This window comes from Mus musculus, chromosome 15, assembly GCF_000001635.26.
Source record: "Mus musculus strain C57BL/6J chromosome 15, GRCm38.p6 C57BL/6J".
NCBI classification, from domain to species: domain Eukaryota; kingdom Metazoa; phylum Chordata; class Mammalia; order Rodentia; family Muridae; genus Mus; species Mus musculus.
This window is the reverse complement of record NC_000081.6, coordinates 35,887,062-35,912,022: the sequence shown is the minus strand read 5'-3', so window position 1 is coordinate 35,912,022 and position 24,961 is coordinate 35,887,062. Positions and strand designations below refer to the sequence as shown.

General features: G+C 43.8%; 1 protein-coding gene across 1 annotated transcript in view; it reads right to left on the bottom strand.

The window, feature by feature from the left end:
- Vps13b (vacuolar protein sorting 13B) overlaps positions 1–24,961 on the bottom strand; it is a 560,112-nt gene that overhangs the window by 19,207 nt on the left and 515,944 nt on the right. The window contains exons 54-56 of the mRNA NM_177151.4: positions 24,641–24,840; positions 6,633–6,751; positions 1,074–1,876 (exon numbers count right to left, since the gene is read on the bottom strand). Coding sequence (NP_796125.2) covers positions 1,074–1,876; positions 6,633–6,751; positions 24,641–24,840 — 1,122 coding nt within the window. The remainder of the gene's footprint in view (positions 1–1,073; positions 1,877–6,632; positions 6,752–24,640; positions 24,841–24,961) is intronic.

Here is a 24,961-nt window from a genome sequence, read left to right as displayed (position 1 = left end):
TAAGAAGGCCAGAGAGAATGTTCACATGAGATCCCTCAGTCCCAGTAAAACAAGGCAGTAGGTTTCGCACAAAGCCTATGGAGGCCATGGTTACCCGGGCACAGGTGGAATCTGTCCTTTAGGCCAGCTTCCTAGCTTGGTGTCAGCTGTGACCGCAGGGAGTCCTCCTCCTCTTTTGACCTCTGACTAAAGAGCTGATATATGTCAGTGTACCAGAAGGGTAAGTGTCTGGGGTACTTTACAGAGATATACATGTCTATTCAGTTTGAAATATTCCTCATTATTTTTAAATGGCTCCTTGCTAAGGAGTCATTTAATTTCTTCATTATTGTGCAAACTATCCAAACAACAGGTCATTTAAGGCTCTCAGCTGGAGGCTGTCCTTTTTTTTCTATGGTGCAGCCAACCTGTTCCTGATCTCTATGTATTTCATTATGGAGACGGTTTAATCTTACCCATGTAGCATGACTACTGGCCTCTTACTAATGGTAATACAGTCATTTGTTGCCACAGCCTGAATAGGCTATGGGAATTCATTCACCAAGAACAAGGTTATCTCGTGCAGGAACTCATCCTGAACAAAGCCAAGTGTGGATGCTGCTCTGATAACTGTTAGCACCTTGGGAGCAGGCTAGCACCCTCTATCTAAGACTGACCCTGAGTCAGGAACACATGCCCTACAGAGGATGACTGTCAAGTACCACAGGGAGCCCGATTTTCATGTTTGCACAGAATGCTCCTCACGGAAGATTCTGTACTCACATCAAACACTCCTTGTAGGCTCTTCCAGCCAGATGGGAAACAGAAGTCTTATTTCTCTCCTTGGTCCCTAGTGTAAACCATCCCATAGCCTTTAAAATCCACTTTACAGCTGAAGATGCAGGCTCAAGAGTTCGATATTCACCCAAGGTTTACACTGAACATTCAGATCTAGATCCAGTTCTGTTAGCTGTGGCCCTATCACCCAGGCCTACCTGCTTTCCCGTGTGTTGTGTAACAGACAGCCCCCTGCCACAATGGACCACTTCTGTCCAGGTGCTAGCCCGCCACAGACCCTTCCCTTGCATCCTCACCTGCTCTGAAAAGAGCCCCAGCAGCATAGTGCATGGCCAGTGCGTGCACCAGCTGCCTTGCTGTGGTGAACACTGGTCCTCTTTCAAACACAGAGAAGGAGAGAGGGGTGTGGTCGGAGGCTATGTACAGCTTCAGGGAGGCATGGATGCTGATGAGCAGGTTCACTGGCTGGATGAGCAGCTTCCGTAACTTCACTGCGTTCACCAATGCCTTGGCGTGCTGTGTCACCTGCACAGGCAGCACCTGCTGCCCTGTGAACAGCTGTGCATGGTGACCAGACATCCTGCTGGGAGGAAGGTAGGTGTCAAACAAAGTTTTGATGTAGTAAACAAAGGTGTCCTCCACATACAGCCGTGCTGGCTTCAGTTCAAAGGTGAACTCGCTGACATCGAGGAGGATGTCCTTCCCCTCAGAGACAGTGAGGCAAAGTTTGATGAAGCAATTCTCCTTGTATTCTTCCAAGGCTTTGCTGGAGACCAGGAGACTCTGCACCCTGGAATACTGAGCAGGGTCTGTTCTCTCTCCTTGGCAGACCAAGACAGCAAAATGGAAATTAGACTTGTTATAAAGCTGGTTGTCCAGCTGCAGGTCTCCGCAGTAGACTTCCACACCGTAAAGCTGGAAGAAGCTGGAGGGAGGCTCTTCCCCTGGGAGGAGAGCAGGCACAGGAGACACGTGGAGGAAAACATTGTCCAGGGTGAGCCTTAGCAGTTCCGATGGTGCCTGGTGTGTGAGGTCGTCAGACACTGCCAGGCTCAACTGGGTGATGAACATCCTGAAAGTGACCATCCTCTCCAGAGCTCTAGAGAAAGGGCAAAGCTTGTTAGTGTCTCTGGTTCCTTTCTTATTTCTGTTTTAGGACAGACTCTCATAACAAGGAAGAACTCAACACGTCTGGACAGAGCTAGCTACACTTGATGATTATTGGGAAATATTCCCACTGGGACTACTACAAGCACTTGTCATGTTTCTTTATGTGTTTTTTTTTCTCCAAACTCTTCATTTTATACACTAATTATCTATTATGATGATCATGGCAAAAAGAGAAATAACACTCCTTATATTAAAAAAGATGAGCTGAGCAGAAAAAGAGAGGTCAGCATGTCCCTATCAGCCCTGCACACGGCATGTACCTATCTGTACTGCACACGGCATGTACCTATCATCCCTGCACACAGCATGTACCTATCATCCCTGCACACAGCATGTACCTATCAGCCCTGCACACGGCATGTACCTATCAGCCCTGCACACAGCATGTACCTATCTGTATTGCACACGGCATGTACCTATCATCCCTGCACACAGCATGTACCTATCAGCCCTGCACACAGCATGTACCTATCAGCCCTGCACACAGCATGTACCTATCAGCCCTGCACACAGCATGTACCTATCAGCCCTGCACACAGCATGTACCTATCAGCCCTGCACACGGCATGTACCTATCATCCCTGCACACGGCATGTACCTATCAGCCCTGCACACGGCATGTACCTATCAGCCCTGCACACGGCATGTACCTATCTGTACTGCACACAGCATGTACCTATCAGCCCTGCACACAGCATGTACCTATCTGTACTGCACAGAGCATGTGCCTATCAACCCTGCACACAGCATGTACCTATCAGCCCTGCACACGGCATGTACCTATCTGTACTGCACACGGCATGTACCTATCAGCCCTGCACACAGCATGTACCTATCTGTACTGCACAGAGCATGTGCCTATCAGCCCTGCACACGGCATGTACCTATCTGTACTGCACACAGCATGTACCTATCAGCCCTGCACACGGCATGTACCTATCATCCCTGCACACGGCATGTACCTATCAGCCCTGCACACGGCATGTACCTATCAGCCCTGCACACGGCATGTACCTATCTGTACTGCACACAGTATGTACCTATCAGCCCTGCACACAGCATGTACCTATCTGTACTGCACAGAGCATGTGCCTATCAGCCCTGCACACGGCATGTACCTATCAGCCCTGCACACGGCATGTACCTATCTGTACTGCACACAGCATGTACCTATCAGCCCTGCACACAGCATGTACCTATCTGTACTGCACAGAGCATGTGCCTATCAGCCCTGCACACGGCATGTACCTATCTGTACTGCACACAGCATGTACCTATCAGCCCTGCACACAGCATGTACCTATCTGTACTGCACAGAGCATGTGCCTATCAGCCCTGCACACAGCATGTACCTATCATCCCTGCACACAGCATGTACCTATCAGCCCTGCACACAGCATGTACCTATCAGCCCTGCACACGGCATGTACCTATCAGCCCTGCACACGGCATGTACCTATCTGTACTGCACACAGCATGTACCTATCAGCCCTGCACACAGCATGTACCTATCTGTACTGCACAGAGCATGTGCCTATCAGCCCTGCACACGGCATGTACCTATCAGCCCTGCACACGGCATGTACCTATCTGTACTGCACACGGCATGTACCTATCATCCCTGCACACAGCATGTACCTATCAGCCCTGCACACAAGCATGTTCTGCTCTCCCTGTTCCCACTTGTAGAGCTGAAGAGCTCCTGGCCAGGTCCATGTCCTCTTTGGGGGCACTTCACCCTCTCCAACAGCCATTACTCTAGTGTGTCACGTTACCTTCCTCTACAATAGTGTCAGTGCACGAGCAAGCAATTATTTCTCCTCTGAGTGAACAAAACTCTATTATAACATCACTTCCTTTCTACCTACTTTCTATTTCTCTGATCCTCTTTAGTAAAAACTCAAAAGCATTTCCACAAACATTTTCTCTGAGTTTTTTCCTTTCTTTTCTCTCTGAAACTTGCTACAAGCTGGCTTATGCTCCCCAGTCTGACGAAACCACCTCTATGAAGGTCACTAGTGTTAAAATGAAAGCTGACTTTTGGCTCAGCACTGCGCTATCTGCCTGTTAGTAGCCCCTCTTCCAGGACACACATCTTTGCTTTGGGCCCACACGGCCCTTGGCTCTGCTCCATCTACCCCAGGCCTTAGCACTGGCCGGGTGCTGGGTCTGGAAAGCACTCTCTCCAGTAGGTGAGGTTCTTAGCTGCCTGCTGTTTGCAAGTTTAAATGCCACTCTCTTGAAAAGGTTTCCCTCAAACTAACTTTTCAACAATCACACTCTCCCTGTCAACTCACATGTCTCTTATGGCTGTTTTTCAGCCCTGTAGAGCACTGATCTTCTACTATGGCCATGGAGTTTCTGTGATCCAGCCTCTCCCATTCTGTGCTTGTGAGAATGGAACCTTTCCCTCACTGTTTCCCTATTCCTAGATAAGACCTGACACCCAGCAAGCACTTGAATGCATGACCCAGGGAAGTGCAAGCCAAGCAGGTATGAGCAGACACTGTGCTGGCTTTACTTTACCTTCAATGTGTGCACTGTGGCTGCTCTCATTAAGACTCATGCCTTAGGTGACATTTCTGAAATACTTGTGTAAGCTTGAGGTTTTGTACTATATAACTTAAATTTTACTCTCCAATTTTGTAATACTGTTGTTCTTTCTTCTTTCTTTCCTTTTACAAACACTTTTGGACTATTAAGAATTCCTATCTAATATTATTTGAAGTATTATAAAAAATCAGCAGAGTCCAAACTAATGAATTTTTAGTCATATATAGATACAAGGAATTTATTCTTAAAAGTCCTAAATAAATGCATAAAAATTGGTTCTATTATTTTTTATTGTAACTTAATTTTGTGATTATAAAATACATAAATCTAGTACAAAAACTTACTATACAGAAATTATTAAACACTGAAAAACCCACAGTTTGATTTTTTTCTTTCCTTTCCACTACTGTCTATTTACACAGATGGAACATACATGTCTTTATATATTCAGCATCGTAATAGGCTTGCTTTACTTTATATTAGATCACATGCTTTTAGTCCACTGCAACCAATACCTATATCCTGTGATATATTTGATTTGTACGCTTAATATCACATCACTATAACTAACAATGAAATAAATACCTCTGTGTATATCCTTGCCTACTGTTTTCATGATTTGTCTCCCTCCCCGCCCCCCCGCCCCCCAGACAGGGTTTCTCTATGTAGCCCTGGCTGTTCTGTCCTGAAACTCACTCTGTAGACCAGGCTGACCTCGAACTCAGAAATCCGCCTGCCTCTGCCTCCCAAGTGCTGGGATTAAAGGCGTGCGCCACCACGCCCGGTTCTGATTTTCTGAACTCTTAAAACTTTTCAAAGTGGAATTCTAACCTGGTGTTCTCAACCTTCCTAACACTGAAACTCTTTAATACAGATCTTCATACTTAGTGACCTCTGACCATAAAATTATTTTCATTGCTACCTCTTAACTGTAATATTGCTACTGTTATGAATTGTAATATAAATGTTTTCCAATGGTCTTAGGTGACTCCTGTGAAAGGGTCATGATGCACTGATTGAGAACCATTGAGAACCAAAGGAGTTTGAATTCATTCTTAATATTCAGATATGTGGTACTAAGAGTGCTCAAGAAAATGGTACCAATTACATGTCTATGACAACTGCATATGATGAAATGCTACTCTTGATTTGGTAGGTACTATCTTATTTATGTTTCTATCTTTGAATATTTCGATTTCCTCTTCCTATAGTTTTCCATTCATGTCCTTTATCCTCATTTTATATTTCAGGAGGAGAGGATATCTTTACATTATTTCTACTGAATTATATGATTATTTTAAGTTAAGGATATTAATTATTTTCATGGCTTATATCTTTTTTTTTATTTCGTTTTTGGGGGGGTGAAGGCTTATGTCATGGTTCATGTGTGCAGGTAGAGAATGACTTGTGAGAACTGGTTCCTCTTTCTACCATGTGAGCCATGGGCGTGGAACTCAGATCAGACATGGTGGAATAAACTTCTTCCTAGAAGACATTCCTTTCTCATCTAATTTTCTGAGAAAGGGTCTCTCTCTCAACTGTAGCTTTGCATTGGGTTGGCCTGGCTGGACAGTGAGCCCCCAGGGTCTTGCGCATCTCCAGTCTTTCAGACTGTGTCTCCAGGCCCATGATGCTCCCTGGTTTTCCCTTGGATGCCAACCCCTGTCCGTAGGCTCACACAGCTGGCACTTTACCCACTTCACCATCTCCCCAGCCTCCTTGACGACAGATGTGTATCAAAGGCTCTAGGAGGTATGTTTATATTTACTGTTTGGTTTAACTACAAAGTCTAGTTATTTACAAAGTTGTTTTGTGGAGTTAGAGATACTAGCTTGCACTTTACACTAGTAATAATGGTATTATTTAGAAGAGCATGTCTTAGCTTGAAAATCAGTTTGCTGAACTTATTTTTCAGTTATGCTGAACTGGGAGACTCAAGAAAGACGCTTTTTTATTATTATTAATCTATATATGCTGGAGGCATAATTTAATAACTAGATCTTTACTTGCGGACCACATGATAGTTAACCAAAACCTTTAGTGTGTGTGTGGAGACAACAAGAATGGTAAGTAGTAGATTTACAATATTATAAAGAAAGCTTACTGTACGGCTGCTACAAGAACCAACCCACCTGCTGGTGCTGGTAAATATGGGTCCTGCTTTTCCTTCCGGGGCTAGAATGATAAAGACTGTGCCACACTGTTGGGCGATGTCCACATACACATAGCCAAAGCCAGTGAGGAATACAACCTGCCAAAAGAATGTTTCGAATATGATTAATAAGAAATAAGAACACTGTTGAAATGGCTGACTTAAAGTATCTCCAGTTCTGATTCAACATGCAAACACTTTCTAACCATGTGTACAAGTATTTGGTTGACTTGAAAAAAAATCAAATCCAGATTTTTCAATATCCAGGCTGTAAGGTTCATGGAAACAATGATGGATGATGGGGCGTGAGTGTCTTCATTCTCTGGTTTTTAGAATTGGCACTAGCCCCGTGTGGGCTGGAGGCCAGCCATGGGGCCAGCTTCCTGTGTGCATATGAATGCTATGGAAAAAACCTTATAACTCAGGACTGTAAATGCAATGTGCAAACCTTTTCAGGTGCTTGCATCTTGACTTACTACCCATCCCATAGGCTGAACATTAAAAAAAAAAAAAAAAAAAGACCAAAATCAAAACTAAAACTAAACCCAAAAACTCTCACCAAATCTAGCAATAAACCCCAAGTTCCCTCATATGACCAAAGATTTCAGTAAGTTCATTTGCTTAGTCTCAAAGTTAATTTTTCAGTCATGAGAAAGCTAATGAATAAAAGAGCCTTTGCTATCTCAGGAGCCAGGTGCCAGCCCAGCAGAACAGATGTCCTTCTGCATTAAATACCAGTGTTGCCTAAGTGGATAAATATGTGAAACCGATCAGAACTATGTGAAAAACAACTGCAAGAACATCATGTTCACAGCTAAGGTTACCTGAGGGAAGAGGCAAGAGCCTTCTTGTGCTTGAATGCTGGGTTTCATGATCTGCGGTATCAGATAGGTCCAAGTCTGGACCTTTCATTATGGTTAAGACAGTGATAAAAGAGCAAAGACTGACAGTCCCTAGATGAAGAAACAAAGCTAGACATTTGCCTGACAAGCAGTGAATGTGTTTTCACGGCACACAAAGGCACCATGGATTGTTTACACAGACAGACTCATGGGAAAGACTCATGGACTCACACATGGAAGCAATGTCCCTGGGCCTCTTTTACTGTGGCTCCTTCTGCAGAAATCCTGACCATCACAAGTTTCCAGGGCACTTGGATGTCATCCTGCCTCTTCTTCCTCCCCATTGTGCCCAACTGTGACGAGGACCTCTGCCCTGCTAATGTTAAAGTCTTGACCCTCACCTACATTCACCTCTACTCCTGGGCTCTCTGTACCTAGTACATTCCCCAACTCAACTCAAAACACACATATGCATCTTTAACACAGTTGAAGTATACTTTATTCTACGAAGTTGTTAAATTTGAGTCCTTGGCCCCCAGTTGATGAAACCGTTTATGAAGGATTAGGAGGCGTGCCCTTGGAGGAGATGTGTCACTGGAGGTGAGCTCTGAGGTTTCAAGAGACTTGGCTGGTTCTAGTATTTTCTTCTTTGTCTCCTACTTGCAGATCAAGATGTGAGCTCTTGATGTTCCTGCCACCATGCCTTTGCTATGGCACCATGGCTGTGCTATGGCACCATGGCTATGGTATGGTATGATATGGTATGGTATGGTATGGTATGGTATGGTATGGTATGCTGTGCTGTGCTGTGACTCTAACTCTCTGACTATGAGGCCAATTAAGTCCTTTCTTTATAAGCTGTTTTGGTCATGGAGTGTTGTCATAGCAAAAGAACAGCACTAACACATTCCCAAGAGAGTTGTCTGCCTCTGATCGCACCACCATTAAATCACTTCATCCAGTCTTTGACAAGACCATAGAGAACGTATTAAGAGTCAATCATCAGAGAAGATAAAATCATATCTTCAATTGCTCACAAACAGTATAGTGCTAAGTATAGTGTGTAAATAGTAAGACAAGTGAACAGTTCTGAAAAAGGTACGTGATGTCTCTGTCCACATGTACTAGTCAGCTAGGCATGCATGTGCACACCATGGAATCAGTGTTGTGTTCACTTTCCTTAGCACTTTTGGCTAGCACATCCAGGGCACAGGACAGACAGACAATATAAATAGCTAAACAGCTATTTGAAAAACAGCTCTGTGGCAGATTTCTGGTACCCTGTGTCTAGCTCCCCACAGCACAGAACAGGATTTACACCCACCCTTGCAGGTCATATCAGAAGCTTTGGCTAATAGGCTGAAGGTAAAATAGACATACTGCTACTGCTGAGCTAAAGCACAAGAGGCAGAGCCTCTCTCCTCCCTTGCCACACAGACTGTTGGAGAGTTTCTGCTACAGATCAGTGCTTGCCCCTATCGCCCACTGCCTGATGCTGGAAATACAGTTTTACTGGGACAGAGCTCTCTCTCTCTCCAATAATGGAGTTAAGTTGCACCAGAGATAATATGGGCCTACAGCCTAAACTCATGGACTCTTCTTTTAGTTGCGATATACCTTATGTCTAGGTATCCATGATGTTTTGCAACTTTCCTATATTGATATCAAGCTATGATTCTTTCTTTAGTTAACAGAACATTGGCAAACAGAAGTTTGGAAATGCTGTGCACTGACTTCTTGCTGCCACACAGAATTCCTGGTCTGGTTCACACAGTAAAGGCCACACAGTGAGAAAGCTGTCCAGATCACCCATATTGAAGTAGGTTATTCCTCCACACAGAAAAAGCACCCATGAGAATATGTTATACAATCATGAGAACCTGTTCATCATGGCTATAAGCCAAGGTCTTCAGAGAGTCTGTCACGATGGAACACATACAAGGTGATGGAGCCTCTATTGATCTGGGCCCCCTAATGATAAGGACAGGGCACATAGTATGAACTTGGCACAATTTTACTTAGAGTATAGGTCAGGCAGTTAAAGTGGACAGTGAAAGCTACAAAAATGGGGTTGCCATAGAAGTGTCAAAGCATTTTGTCAAACTATGGCCAGAAAGTACTCAGGAGACAAATCACAAGCCCAGGGTAGAAGATGAAGAGCTTGCAAACACAGGATTGCTGGCTATTGCTGGCTGTGTCTAGTAATGAATGAGAAACAACTGATCTGGACATCCTGCACCTTGCAAATAAAAGTGCTCTGTAGGGCATCGATGGCCCCAGCATCTGCATTCCCTTTAGTTTGACTGCTGAAATCATGACTGTGTTTCTCATGTGCCCAAGAAAGCCCTCTCAGTTCTTCTGGCATGAGCAGTTACAGTAAAGAAATCCCCTTGGCCACCAACCCTTCAGTTCATTCTGTTTCCTACATATGGAATAAAACAGTTCTACACACCCACTGTCTTAGTCAGGGTTTTACTGCTGTGAACAGACACCATGACCAAGGCAAGTCTTATAAAGGACAACATTTGAGGCTGGCTTACAGGTTCAGAGGTTCAGTCTATTGTCAAGGCAGGAGAATGGCAGCATCCAGGCAGGCATGGTGCAGGAGGAACTGAGAGTTCTACATCTTCATCTGAAGACTAGCTTCCAGGCAGCTAGGATGTGGTCTTAAAGCCCATGCCTACAGTGATACACCTACTCCAACAAGGTCACACCTACTCCAACAAGGTCACACCTACTCCATGGGCCAAACATATACAAACCATCACACCCACTAAACCACAATTGAGCTTTACTGTTCCTGAGTAATGATGCATATTATGCTGGGATTGATGGCTACTCATGACTCAGAAAGAAAGGTCTCACCAGACAATGGATTTGCCAGTACCTCGATTTTTAGACTTCCCAGACTCCAGAACATGGGAAATAAATGTCTGCTACTTATGAGCTTCCCAATCTACAGTACTTGTTATAGTAGTGCACATAGACTAATGTTAAAAACTCCTAACAGCACGAGATAGTCTAATAGCCTCTGATCAAAGGTGGGTAAACAGTCTGATAATAGAGTATATAGGTAGCAGAATTACAGGTTAAAACTTTTTAACATTGCCGTGATTAAGAATTCAACAATGCTACACTTTCAGTACAGAAGGACTTAGGAATAATGCAAGCAAAGAAACAGGCTTTTTAAAGGATGAGGGTTACAGTTACTGTCTGGTGGGTGGGACTTGAGTAAGTAAGAAGTCAACTGAGCTTTGGAGAAATTACAATAGCCTTATGAGCCCAGGCTAAAAGGAACTGATTATCTGAGCATCAACAAAAGTTTTGTATGGCCAAGGAAGATGTCCTAAGGGCGGACCAGGCACCTGAAGAGTTCTCAGATGTTCTGCTCCCAGGAGGAGAGATAGGGCAGGATCAAACAGGATGGTTTCCTGGTTCAATGTATAAGTTCCTCAGGCTGTTCCCAGAGAAACTTCAGAATTGGCATGGGCAAGAGGCTGCAAGATGTCTCTCACTTTCCTCCTTTCACATAGGAGACATCATCCTATTCTACAAAATAACAGGGAGAGAAGACAGTTGGGTTCTTAGGTCTACAGATCTGAAAGGAAAAGAATATGCAGATCCAGTACCCTTCTGCAACAGGAGACTTCAATTTTGATGTAACGAGTGGGTAAAAATTCTTATTTATTTCATATGTGGGAAAAAGAATAAACTGAATGATTTACAGCCAAGAGATTTTTTTTTCTTGAGGGGAACAGAGGGAGACAGTGGTTTGCACAGCACGCCTCTCTGCGCTGAGTACAGTCCTCCCTGCCAGGGTGGCCTGTGAGCCGGAGCAAACCCTTTTACACACTAGCTTCTCTGTGTCGGGTATTTAGTGACAGTAAAGGGAAAAGCAACTGAATGAGCAAGCATATAGTTACAAGCTGTTGCTTGTCACGGAGCTCTTGTGTTCTGTGCTCCATGAGTCTGTGTCACAGAACGTCACTAAGTAGGCCATCTTACCGGTTGTAAAAAACACTAAGCTGCCCGACTCTTAGCATATCGCCTCTTATTACAACTACCAATAAAAAATGTAAATATAACTTATGCTTTTCTGGGCATTCCATTATGTTTACCAAAATGATTATTAATTTAACATTAATATTTAGCATATAATATTTTATAATTATACCTATTTAATTTTCTCAAGTAAATCTGTTCTGAGGTGACACAGGAGGACATTGTTGGGCATCTTCCTTTTCTGCCACCTGTGCTTTCCCCAGCAACCCCCAGAGGATCAGGGAGGATATCAGAAGGGCCTTAAAAAGCATTGCAGTATGGTAGGCCACATTAAACTTAAAACTTAATCTTGTCACTGATTTCTTAAGCCGACCCCACCTCCAATCTTCACTAATCCTTTCCTCATTTGGTTTCCAGCTTCTATTACAGTACTTTCCTGATGGCCTGATTATTTCCTACCTGAGTGCTTCTGCCTCCCTCAAATTCTGTTGTTTTCCTTGGGTGGAAGACAGGTTCTGCTATCTTTTATTCCCAGCCTATTCTGGCTCCCTTTTAAAAACTAACATTGTCTATCCTATTGTCTGTTTTATTGCTATGCTAAACATCATGACCAAAGGCAACACAGGGAGAAGAGTGTTTATTTCACCTCACAGCTTACTTACTTGCCCCTCTTACTGGCCTTCTCTCATCCACCCACTCATCCATCCATCCATCCATCCATCCATCCATCCATCCATCCATCCATCCCTCTCTCTCTCTCTCTCTCTCTCTCCCTCCCTCCCCCCTCTCTTTCTTAATACACAATAGAGTTTATTAAGGGCATGGAGAAGGGAGTTAAGAGGGTAGTAGAGGCAGAGAAACGGGGGGAGAGAGAGAGAGAGAGAGAGAGAGAGAGAGAGAGAGAGGGAGGAAGGGAATGGGGAAGGGGAGAGCAAGAGCAAGAGAGAAGCAAGAGATCAAGTGAGCAAGAGCTCATCCTGCTTTCTTATAGATGCCAAGACTACAGGCCCAGAGGTGCACCTCCCATGGGAGCCTGGGCTTCAGTAGGAATCAGTCAAGAGAACACACTGGTTTGCCCACTGCCAATTTGGTAAATGCATTTTTCAGTTACTTCTTCCAAATGACTAGCTTGTGTCAAGTTTACACAAAACTAGCCAACACACAGGACACAAGTAAAGTGCTTTGCTGAGCAATCCTGAAGACTAGATTTGATCCAGGAGAGTACGAAAATGAGAATCAATCCCCAAAACTTGCTCTTTGATCTCTACACTGTGTCACAGAATATATATTCTAACACACACACACACACACACACACACACACACACACACACACACACACACACGTAAGATTTTTAGATACGTTTCTTCCTTCAAAGAAAATCTAAGATTAAAGATGGTAAAAGGCAGCACAGTTTACTACTTTAGAATTTTTTTTTTTTTGGTTTTTCGAGACAGGGTTTCTCTGTGTAGCCCTGGCTGTCCTGGCACTCACTTTGTAGACCAGGCTGGCCTCGAACTTAGAAATCCGCCTGCCTCTGCCTCCCGAGTGCTGGGATTAAAGGCATGCACCACCACGCCTGGCTCTATTTTAGAAATTTTAAGTTAAAGATGGTATAAAACTTATCTAGTGCAGGGAATTGTTATGTCTACAATGAGCTGAAGATTTGGTAATTAGGAATTTTATTTTTCAGCTGATTTAAGCTATGACTCATTTTTCATTAAAAAAAATCCATGCCTATACTGGGAAGAATAAATTTAAATCTTGTTACTTATATACCTATGTGTGAAGTATTTGTTTAATAATTTTCTTTAAGTTTGTTAAGTTGTTTCATAGACCTCAGATGATCCTCAAGCTTATTATATGGCCAAGGATGACCCTTAGTCCTGATCTTCCAGATGCTAAGTGCTGAGATTAGATATACACAGCCAGGCCTTCTGCCCTTCCCTATCCCCCTCCCACTTTTTTGTTCTTTTGAGACAGGTTCTTTTGTAGCTCATGCTGACCTCAAATCTGGTCTACAGCAGATGTTGGCTTTGAATGTCTGATCTTCCTTTCATCACTTACCTGCTGGGATTCTAGCACGTACCACAACCCCAGCTATGCTGAGAAATTCTTTAGAAAGCATCTCAGCTAGAAGCAAAGTTCTATGTGCAGGTTTTTTTTTTTTTTCCTGGACCTTGCCTCTGAACAGGTCTATGAGTATGGTAAGAGACTGTCTTCTCATCTGTGCAGGGAGAAGGGGTAAGAAGCAGCCAGCTATCAGCAGGGGTCTGCTCTAAGCTTTCTTTCTGTTTAAACTCCCAGTCCACTCAGTCCAGCTTTGGGTGGAGCATCTACACTGAGGGGATTGTGGTAGACTACTGGCAATACATTTAGAGTGTCTGAAGTATGCAGCATTCGATATACAGTATCATATAACGTATTTGAACTGAAGAAATAGTGACAGTAACTGAACCAGAGACATAGGTCAGGTGTGCTAAACCTTTTGACAACATAATAATGTCATTTACAAAGCTCATGCTTACGATCCATGCAATTGAAGTAAGTTTTCAAAAATCTCGTAGTATTTTAAGTAAGTTTGTGATTCGATGTTGGGCTGTATTCGCAGCTACCCTTGGCTGCACACAGCCTGGGGCATGACCATCTCAGTAGCTGGCAGGTTGAGGTGGAGATGCTTGTAAAGTCCTCTGGACTGAGACGTTTGGTTGGTGGCTAAAAATACAGATTTGGAGCTTAGGAGGAGTGTGAGGGCCAGAGAGATAACTGGGAGTGATCAATAGGCTAAGGTTATGAAATGAGTTAGATCTCTCAGAAAGGAAAAGGAGAAAGAGACATTTCTAAGATGAAAGGAAAGCTTTGATAGGGAGATAAAGAGAGAGCAGTACATATTCTGGGTATGATTTCACCAGCTATATACTTTTTGAAAAACATTTCAGAGAAATCTCTGCTCCTGACTATCTTGGAAATGGTTGTGACTCAGCTAGAACAAATTATAACACATAGGAAACGCTAGACCAGGCCACTTTCGGGACACTTGAAAGGTTTGCTGGTATCAATTCTGGCTCCAACATGGGGTTGGGATATATGAGAGAAATAAGCAAGCAGCTCTACTACCTACACAGTTTCTAACCCACTCTCTCACTCTGGCAATGTCTTCCATATTCAAATTGGAATGGAGGCTTGACCAGTTGTGTCAAGCAGTGGCGTTCATAACAACTCCTGTGGTATGCACCAATATACAGTGATTGTCAACTGTGTCCTGGCTCATTATGGCCCTTAATAGATGTATCTCATGACAGTTTTATAGATATGACCTATCTTCAGCATAGTTTAAGTGCTTTGGGGAACACTGTGTTATAGTAGACCCATGGAGTAGATAAAAATGCTCTCTGGGTAGATTAACCCAGTTACAAAGAAAGTGTCTAGGAGAACCCTGGGTTTTCTCATTTAACATACTTCTTACTGGCTTGGATGATTATGTTGAATATATGCTCACCATATCCGTATAGGAAATAAAGCTACCATGGATACTTGATATGTTAAATAAGAAGTGTCACTCCCTGTTTTTCTTTTTTTCTTTTTTAAGTACTTTTTTTTTCTTTCTTTTTTTGAGACAGGGTTTCTCTTTTAGCCCCGGCTGTCCTGGAACTCACTCTGTAGACCAGGCTGGCCTCGAACTCAGAAATCCACCTGCCTCTGCCTCCCAAGTGCTGGGATTAAAGGCGTTCGCCACCACTGCCTGGCTTTAAGTACTTTTAACAAGGTAATTCAATCACAAAAGAACACACATGATACGCACTCACTGATAAGTGGATATTAGCCCAGAAACTTAGAATACCCAAGATACAATTTGCAAAACACATGAAATACAAGAAGAAGGAAGACCAAAGTGTGGATACTTTGTTCCTTCTTAGAATGGGGAACAAAATACCCATGGAAGGAGTTACAGAGACAAAGTTCGGAGCAAAGCCTTAAAGAATGACCATCCAGAGACTGCCCCACTTGGGGATCTATCCCATAAACAACCACCAAACCCAGACACTAGGCAGATTCCAATAAGAGCCTGTTGACAGGAGCCTGATATAGCTATCTCTTGTGAGGCTCTACCAGTGCCTGGCAAATACAGAAGTGGATGCTCACAGTCATCCATTGGACGAAGCACAAGGTCCCCAATGAAGGAGCCAGAGAAAGTACCCAGGGAGCTGAAGGGGTCTGAAGCCCCATAGGAGGAACATCAATATGAACTAACCAGTACGCCCAGAGCTCCTTGGAACTATACCACCAATCAAAGAAAACACATGGTGGAACTTGTGGCTCTAGCTATATATGTAGCAGAGGATGGCCTAGTCAGTCATCAATGGGAGGAGAGGCCTTTGGTCGTGTGAAGGCTCTATGCCCCAGTATAGGGGAATGCCAGGATCAGGAATGGGAGTGGGTGGGTTGGGGAGTGGGGGTGGGGAGGGGATAGGGTATTTTTGGAGGGGAAATTAGGAAAGGGGATAACATTTGAAATGTAAATAAAGAAAATATCTAAAAAATAATAAAACCAACCAACCAACCAACCAACCAACCAACCAACTAAGATAGGCTAGGCCAACAGTAACAAGACTTAATCTTAATGTCCTGGGGATAAATGTAAAGTCTTATTATTGGGTTCAAAAAGTCAACTGTATAGCAAGTCATCTGGTAAAGACCAGGGGGATGTGGCTGACCACAAGTTCAGTAATAACAAACAGTCTGAACTTGTTAATAAAAAGTTAAGTCACATTATGCTTTATTAATGGAAGCACTGGTTAGACCATATTTGGAACACTGTGTGTAATTCCAGTTGCCAGATTTTACAAAGGCAGCATAACACGCTGCTGTGTTTAGACAAGGGTCTATGGTGATGTGTTGGGAGATCACATTTACTGAAGAAGTGATTCAAGGAATCAATGTTTGGCTTGGGTAAGGGAACACTTAGAGATGTGTAGGCTGCCATCAAAAAACTGTAGTGTGACTGTAGCAGAGAGGAAGTAAATAGTCTATGGTGTCCTATACCAGTGGTTCTCATCCTTCCTAATGCTGTGACCCTTTAATACAGTTCCTCATGCTGTGGTGACCTCCAACCATAAAACTTTTTTTGTTGCTATATCATAACTAATTTTGCATTGTTATGAATTGTTATGTAAAGCTCTGTGTTTTCTGATGATCTCAGGTAGCCCCTGTGAAAAGGTCATTTGCCCCCAAAGGGGTTGCAAAGATAGAGACAGTTTCTAGTTGTCTGAGTGAGAACAATGTTTCTTAACATCTCTACCAGAAAAGCCACAGCTACCACACAGGGATGCTTTGAGATGAGACTCATGGAAGGGGCTCTGTACTAGGCAAAAGAGGAAGAGGAGAAAGCTGACCAGAGGCCCGTCAGTGACCTCTACTTGGTGGAGGGAAAATCCCCCTCTACTACTGGGGGATTTATGAGTAGATCCAGGGGCTAACTGGCTGATTACACGCTGTAAGCTGCAGCCTTCCATCAGCAAATACATTTAAAAAGCTAACTGGGGGCTAGTGAGATGGCTCAGTGGGTAAGAGCACCCGACTGCTCTTCCAAAGGTCTGGAGTTCAAATCCCAGCAACCACATGGTGGCTCACAACCATCCGTAACAAGAACTGACTCCCTCTTCTGGAGTGTCTGAAGACAGCTACAGTGTACTTACATATAATGAATAAATAAATAAATAAATAAATCTTAAAAAAAAAAAAAGCTAACTGGCCTGACCATCTTAGAACCTGTGGTGATCAACGGTCTACCTTAGACTTAGTATACCCAACTATACTTTATTTACTCAGGTCTTTGAGGTGAAAATCATGCTCCATTTGGGGACATGGTAGTAATGTCACACTCCTGTCACCCTGGTGCTTGCAAAGTAGAGAGAAGAGGATCCTTGGGTCCCCAAGCTTACTAGCATAGTAAGACTCAGATTCCAGAGAGACACTGTCTCAATTGTTTTCTTTGACACTTAATGGCTCAGAAATAACATGCACAGGAGGTGAGAAATGGCTTCATGGGTAAAATGCCTGCAAATTGAGGATTTGAATTTAGATCCAAGAATACATGTGAAGCTAAATGGAGTGGTATGTGTCAACAATCTCACTGTTCCTAGAGCGAGGTGGAAGGTGGAGATAGGAAAATCTCTGAAGAGACTCTGCCTCAAATAAAGTAGAAGGTAAGGACTATGACTTCCACATGTGTGTTGCACATGTATGTGTCCATACTCAGATTTGTGCGCATATATATATACACACACACACATGCACAAAGATAAAAAGAAATTACCTTGCATAAACTAATAACTTTTCATGATCTTAGGTTGAAGCCCATCATTTTTGCAAAGTCACAATGGTCTTATTAAGCCCTAAATGTCTCAGAACTCTGTCTTCTTTTCTTCCTCTACACCATAGCCACCTTGGCATTTAGTGCTCTAAAAGGAGTATGCTCCAATCTGAGCTTTGAAACTTCCAACATGTTCTTTTTGCTTAGAAAATTCTCCCACTCTCTTGTCTAATTCCTGCCTTTATGGCATTGGAGGTACTGATAGCAGGCCCTCACCCAGGGAGTGGCACACTCCTAGCCCTGAGCTTCCTTCAAGGGCACCTGTTTCTCTTCTTCACAGCACTGTGAGAATTTGCAATTAATATGACTGCTTGTTCTTACAAATGACTGTCTCTTTCACATGTAAGTTGACAGCATGGGTTGTTATATTTCTTCTCAGAAGCACCAAGCTTTGTTACTGGTATATATCATAAATCTAGTATTTGTTGGCTGGATGAAGCAGGCTGTAAATAGTTGCTAGTTACATGGTGACCTCTGTATCTTGCTTTGACTTTTAAAATATACCATCGCCTAACTACCAAAAATAAGGCTCTGATTACCAGAAACTGAAATCCGTATGCCACCACAGGGTTCCAAACAATTCTGCTGATAGGATCAAAGTAATGACAAAACTATTCATGCAAATTTCTTCTGTGTGACTTCACCGTTTATTACAATTCTCTAGGCTCAAAGAATCCTTCTTTCTGAGGTTATAAAATTTTTTTGAATGTATTGTATCATATACCCTGTTTCAAAACTATAAAACATGAGACTGTCCCAGGTAAAAAAAATAGCCTGGAGATGTAGCTAGGATTGGCAGAAAGCTTGTACCCATTGTTAGCATTCTATCCAAGCTCTGCCTCACAGTTACCTGGCAACAGCTAAAATTAAAAGGGGCTGCTTTCTGCAGGTAACCTCAGGAAATAGGAGGTTGGGGGTATATCCCAGAATGCACCAGAGACCTGGGAGGTGAGAGACTCTGAGGCCTCAAAGGGAGGAGCCTTAGATGAAACACCTGACAGTAGGGAGAGGGAATTTATAGAGCCCACCTCCAGCAGGGAGACAGGACATCAAGTGAGGGATGGGGTTGCCATCCCACAGTCACATCTCTGACCCATAATAGTTCCTGTCTGAAAGAATTACAGGGATGGAAATGAGGAAAAGAAGGTCCAATGATAGGCCCAAAGTGGGATCCATCTCAAGGGGAGGCCCCAAGGACTGACACTATTACTGAGGCTATGGAGTGCTCACAAAAAGGGATCTATTATGACTGCCCTCTGAAAGACCCAACAAGCAGCTGAAAGAGTCAGATGCAGTTATTTGCACCCAACCAATGGACAGAAGCAGCTGACTCCTGTTGTTGAATTAGAGAAAGCTAAAAAAAGCTGAGGAGAAGGGTGATCCTGTAAGAGAACCAGCAGTCTCAATTAATCTGCACCCCCGAGTTCTCTCAAACACTGGACCACCAAATAGACAGCATACACCAGCTCATATGAGGCTCCCAACACACATACAGTAGAGGACTTCCAGGTCTATGTTCATTCAGAGATGAAGCACCTAACCCTCAAGAGACTGGAGGCCCCAGGGAGTTTAGAGGTAAGGTGTGTGTGTGGAAATCCACGTGGAGATGGGGGGGGGGAGGTGTGGGATGTGGAGCAGTCAGAGGGTGGATGGGGGGGGCGGGGAATGGAATATGGAGTGTAAAAAAAAAAATTAAAAATAAAATCAAATTAAAAAAAATAAAAAATAAATAAATAAAAGGGGCTGCTTGCCCCCTCCTTGCTCTTTTGTTCCTCTCTTGCTCTCATGTTCTTTCTCTGCTTCCCTTCCCGCCCCCACCTCCCCATGTGCTCATGGCTGGCTTCTACTCCTCTACTTTTCTCTTCTCTTCTCTCTCCTCTCCTCCCTCTCTTCCCCTCTCCTCTTCTCTCTCCCTCCCCTCCCCTCCCCTCCCCTCTCCTCTCCTCTTCTCTCTCCCTCCCCTCCCCTCCCCTCTCTTCTCCTCCTCTCCCCTCCTCTCTTCCCTCCTCTCTTCTCTCCCCTCCCCTCTCCTCTCCTCCTCCCTCCCTCCCCCTCTCCTCTCCTCTCCTCTCCTCTCCTCTCCTCTCCTCTCCTCTCCTCTCCTCTCCTCTCCTCTCCTCTCCCCTCTCCTCCCTCTTCTCTCTTCCTTTCTCTGCTTCTATTACCCTTTAACTCTCTCCCCATGCCCTGAATAAACTCTATTCTATACTGTACTGGCATAGTCCACTGAGGCATTCCCTTCCTCACGCCTCACCACACCTCCATAGAACATACCCCCCCCCCATCTTTTTATAAACACAACACCCATAACAAATTTTTGAGTGATTTCACTCTGTTTATTTAGGTCAGGATTGAAACTCATGTCCTGTCCCTCAGAGCTAGGGCTGAAGAGTTCTTGGAGGATGAGGCAGTGCTACCCAGGGCTGCTTTCCCACCAGGCAATAGCTATGACACCAGGTCAGGAACAGAAGGAAGACAGGTTGAGCAGCCTGGAGAGCCCTTTACTCTGCCCACCTGCTTTGTACGGGTCCAGCATCCCAGGGTGAACTTTAAAGCCAGCAGCCCTCATTTGAACTGAAAACCTGGGCATCTGTGCAGCCTCAGATGTCTACAGCCTCAGCCCTCTACAAAAGAATCAGCAGGAAGACTTTTGAAATCTTGTTTATATGTAACTAGGGAATTCTTTACCATAGGCATGCTCCCTGCCAAACTACATTTTGGGAGTTTCCATTCACTTTAAACCTCCTCAACCTTTGTACTGTGGACTTCAAAGCTCAGAAGAGGTGCTCTCCCCAACACCTTATCACCTGTGGAGGCAGGACCCCGCTGAGGCTCATGTCCCCATTCATCTTTTAGAAGCTGTGTGTCATATGTCCTGCAGACTGTGGTGCATTCCCTCCTCTGAACAAAAGTCTTTCAGACATTCTCACACACACCCTCAATAATACCCAGGCATATAAACCACAGGTAGATCAATGGAATAGAAGACCCAGAAAAGAACCCATACACCTATGGTCACTTGATCTTTGACAAGGGAGCTAAAACCATCCAGTGGAAAAAAGACAGCATTTTCAAGAAATGATACTGGCACAACTGGAGGTTATCATATAGAAGAATTAGAATTGATCCATTCTTATCTACTTGTACAAAGCTCAAGTCTAAGTGGATCAAGGAACTCCACATAAAACCAGAGACACTGAAACTGATACAGGAGAAATTGGGGCAAGCCTCAAAGATATGGGCACAGGGGTAAAATTCCTGAACAGAATAGCAAAGGCTTGTGCTGTAAGATGAAAAATTGACAAATGGGACCTCAAAAAATTGCAAAGCTTCTGTAAGGCAAAAGACAATGTCAGTAAGACAAAAAAACCACCAATAGATTGGGAAAGGATCTTTACCAATCCTAAATCTGATAGGGGGCTAATATCCAATATATACAAAGAAGCTGGACTCCAGAAAACCAAATAACCCTATTAAAAGATGGGGTACAGAGCTAAACAAAGAATTCTCAACTGAGGAATATGGAATGGCTGAGAAACACCTGAACAAATGTCCAACATCCTTAATCACCAGGGAAATGCAAATCAAAACAACCCTGAGATTCCACCTCTCACCAGTCAGAATGGCTAAGATCAAAAATTCAGGTGACAGCAGATACTGTCGAGGATGTGGAGAAAGAGGAACACTCCTCCATTGTTGGTGGGAATGCAAGCTGGTACAACCACTCTGGAAATCATTCTGGTTGTTCCTCAGAAAATTGGACATAGTACTACCAGAAGATTCAACAATACCTCTCTAGGACATTTACCCAGAAGATGTCCCAACTTGTAATAAGGACACACGCTCCACTATGTTCATAGCATCCCTATTCGTAATAGCCAGAAGCTGGAAAGAACCCAGATGTCCCTCAACAGAGGAATAGATACAGAAAATGTGGCACATTTACACAACGGAGTACTACTCAGCTATTAAAACCAATGAATTTGTGAAATTCTTAGGCAAATGGATGGATCTGGAGGATATTATCCTGAGTGAGGTAACCCAATCACAAAAAAATATGATATGTACTCGGTGATAATTGGATCCAGAAACTTTAGACTACCCAAGATACAATTTGCATAACATGAAACTCAATAAGAAGGAAGACCAGAGTGTGGATACTTCATTCCTCCTTAGAAGGGGGAACAAAATACCCATGGAAGGTGTTACAGAGACAAAGTTCGGAGCAGAGCATGAAGGAAGGACCATTCAGAGACTGCCCTACCTGGGGATCCATCCCATAAACTGCCACCAAACCCAGACACTATTGCATATGCCAGCAAGATTTTGCTGACAGGACTGTGATATAGCTGTCTCTTGTGAGGCTATGCCAGTGCCTGGCAAATACAGAAGTGGATGCTCACGGTCATCTATTGGATGGAACACAGGGCCCCCAATGGAGGAGCTAGAGAAAGCATCCAAGCGGCTGAAGGGGTCTGCAACCCTATAGGTGGAACAACAATGTGAACTAACCAGTACCCCTAGAGCTCGTGTCTCTAGCTGCATGTGTAGCAGAAGATGGCCTAGTCGGCCATCATTGGGAAGAGAGGCCCCTAGGTCTTGCAAAGATTATATGCCCTAGTACAGGGGAATGCCAGGGCCAGGAAGCAGGAGTGCGTGGGTTGGGGAGCAGGGTCGGGGGAGGGTATAGGGGACTTTCGGGATAGCATTTGAAATGTAAATGAAGAAAATATCTAATAAAAAAAGAGAGAGAAGAGCAATTAAAAGTACAAATTCTGTACAAGCACAGAGAGGCCCAAAGAGGGGAGGCAGGAGAGTGTCTTCGTGTTCCCATAGCTCCTGAGAGGAGAAAGTGTGCCCTGCGGCTCAGGAAAGAACAGTCAAGGGCTTCCAAGTGAGGAGCAGCCCACAGCACATGCTGGAGCGAGGCAGGGCTGGGTATGGTCTTAGGTCCTTTTAAACATGGGATTTAACTCATGCTGCTGCTGGAGGGCTTCCACTGCTAGAACAAGTTGTAATTAGCTTGGCCGTTTTAAAGCTTAAAGAGTGAGAATGTTCAGGAGAGTGTGAGGCAGACAGTGGCTGTTACATGCTAACTATTATTATCATCATAATGTTTTTATACCTTAACATATTTAGAATGGTCATACTGTGCCCAGCTTTTGTGAAGAACAAATAATGTGAAAGACCTTTAAGAAAGTGTAAGCATAGATGTATTCAGCTATAAAAAGCAACAAAGCTCTGATACAAGCTATAAGAAACCTTAAGACAACATTGTCAGTGAGATAAACTAGGCTCTAAGAACAAATACTTTATTATTTTCCTTATCTGAGATTCTTGGAGTAGACAAATTTTAGAGACAGAAGCACAATAGAGACACTGAGTCCCGGGAGAGGAAGATGAGCTTGTTTGGTGATGAAAAGTCCTGAAATTAGGTAGTCACTGCTATAGCTTTAATATAAAAGGGCCCAAAAGACTCATGTGGTAAAGGCTTGTTTCTCCATTTGATGATGCTACTGAGGCGAGCAAATTGTGAGGTGCTAACTTCATCAATGGAGCCAGCCGTTCCTAGTTCCTAGAAGTGGGTCTTAGCTGAAGGAAGGTTACTGCAGGCACTCGACAGAGGGATGGATTTTGTTCTGGTCTCTTCTCTCTCCCTGCTTGTTGCAATCCCTGGTGAGTGACTTTCCTCTCCACATTCTTACACCTCAATCTTGCCTGTGACTGGCCTAAGAGCATTAGAACTAGCTGAAGTGAAAAGCTCTGAAACCATAAGCCAAAATAACCGTTTTTCTTTAAGCCAATCAATATGCTCAGGCATTTGTCATGTGACAGAAGCTGAACAGCGTGGTGACTGTACAACACTGCAAATATAGTTCAGTGTAAGCACAGCACAGAAGAAAGGTGAGGTTCAATGCCATCTTCAATACAAATAATACCAGGCACACTCAGAGGAAGGGAAGACATTCAATACTGACGTCTAAAGACATTTATGGAGTTTTTGTAGATTACTAGCATAAACATACATACTTGAAAATTGGCGTACTTTAAAAGAAGAATTAATCAAGAGTTAATACTATAACCATCCTAAAATGTGGACAGCTGAACTGTGCATTTAAAGGAGCCTATAACTTTATTTGATCTTTGACATTTTAGATCTGAGATGAATTCATTTTACCATGTGCCATTCTCACATATTTGGTGTAGTGTCCTTACACAGAACCTGCTTCAGCATTTATTTTTCATTTTTGAGATCCTTCCTTCCTCCCTTCCTTCCTTCCTTCCTTCCTTCCTTCCTTCCTTCCTTCCTTCCCTCCCTCCCTCCCTCCCTCCCTCCCTCCCTCCTCCCCTCCCCCCCTTTCTTTTCTCTGTGTGTCTACATATGCTAGGGCATGTGCATGGAGGTCACACGGTGTGTGGGGGAGGCGGTTCTCTCTTTCTCCCACGTGTCCTAGTGATTACACTAGGGTGTCAGGGTCAGCAGCAGGAACGTTTACCTGCTGAGCCTTGTCAGTTCAACAAGTTCATCATTTACAAATCTGAGCTCAATATCCATGACCCATATGGAGGAAGGAGAGAATGGATTCTCACAGGTTGTTCCCTGGCTTTCACATGTGCACCATGGTGAATGCATGCTCACCCACATACACAGATAATACACAGGAAGGAAGGGAGGAGGAGGGAGGGAGGGAAGGAGGGAGGGAGGGGACAGGGAGGGAGGGAAGGCAGGCAGGCAGCAAGCCAGTTGAATCTGGGGTAAGCATCACTGACCTGTGTTCCCTGACTATTGATGTCCACAGGGTCACTCCACTCGGCTGTCATTTCTTCCATCGAGTCTATTCTCAGAAACAGGCTGGGAAGTAAGTCCTTGGTCTTGCAGTCTGGGTAACTGATAATCTGGTGATATAGCTCATGATGAACCGAACTCTCCGGAGGAATTTTTTTGCAATAAACATCAAACTTTGGAATATCTGAAAAGTTAAAAATGGGGGCAGGGGCACATGCAGACTTGGTCTTAGGGATGTCAAACAATGTGGCAAGAATGAGAGATACTTTAGTATTCTTCATAGGACCACAGGTGTCAATTACATC